Genomic DNA, 1,030 nt, shown 5'->3' on the forward strand with positions numbered 1-1,030 from the left:
TTTTAAACTTATATTTTAAGTTTTTAATTTTTAAACTTTTTTTGTAAGTTTCAAATTTTAAACTTTTTTTTTAGTTTTAATTTTTAAACTTATATTTTAAGTTTTTAATTTTTAAACTTTTTTTGTAAGTTTTAAATTTTAAACTTATATTTTAAGTTCATAATTTTAAACTTTTTTTAAGTTATAAGTTATAAACTTTCTTTTAAAACCATTTTCGCCGTTATCTCGATTGTTTTTTCTTGCAGGTGTCAGCACTCCAGAACCAAATAAATAAATAGTTGTTTAATTCACAACAAAATAACTATGTAGAAAAGGCGAAACTTTCTGAAGTTCTGTATTCTGTAAAAATAAAATAAAAATAATTAAGATTTTCATCTAAAATATTCAAATATTTGCATAATTTTTAAAAACAACATCTTTATATTCTTTTAAAATATAAATGTCTACGATTGAAACGTAATCATATTACTCGCTGTAGAGCAGTGGAATGAAACTAAGCTTATGTTTTAAGTTTTTTAATCCCGGATTTCCACAAAACAACTACATTTTCGGTATTCTTCAGCTTGAACTAATCCTTCATTGCTCGTCTCAGAAAGGTTCCTTAACAGTTCAAGCTGCAGGATTCCAAAAATGTAGAAAGCTATTGACTCTGAGCAATCAAGCAATACTGCGACGTGTGATTTATAATGTATCCAATTATATTACTGTTAATATCACATAAAGTTACTAAATAAACTTTCTATACATGCATTTATGCTGTTGCTTTCGCAGTGTCGCAAGACTACAATTTTACAGGATTTTGTATTAGAGAAAAACACGAAACACATACATAATTTAAATCAGTTAACCAACTTATTCATTAAAATTGTGTTTCTTAAACACTGGTTTAGACTTATACTATCTACAACTGGATAAAACCATCGAACACTAGCAGTTGGTCGTACATCCGAATCGAATGTATACACAAGTCAATTGATATATAGAAATTCAATCAATATTTTGGGGTGGTATGTATGACATTATCTAAGTT

At 26.2% G+C, this 1,030-nt stretch overlaps 1 protein-coding gene across 1 annotated transcript in view; it reads right to left on the reverse strand.

Moving 5' to 3' along the window:
• Window positions 1–301: 301 nt before the first annotated feature.
• The window catches only part of LOC111636199, an 11,635-nt gene continuing 10,906 nt past the window's right edge, over window positions 302–1,030 (reverse strand). The window contains exon 5 of the mRNA XM_023381403.1: window positions 302–339. Within this exon, the coding sequence (XP_023237171.1) occupies window positions 302–339 (38 nt within the window). The remainder of the gene's footprint in view (window positions 340–1,030) is intronic.

This window comes from Centruroides sculpturatus, unplaced genomic scaffold, assembly GCF_000671375.1.
Source record: "Centruroides sculpturatus isolate CEXI.00-Female unplaced genomic scaffold, Cexi_2.0 scaffold158, whole genome shotgun sequence".
Lineage (NCBI taxonomy): Eukaryota > Metazoa > Arthropoda > Arachnida > Scorpiones > Buthidae > Centruroides > Centruroides sculpturatus.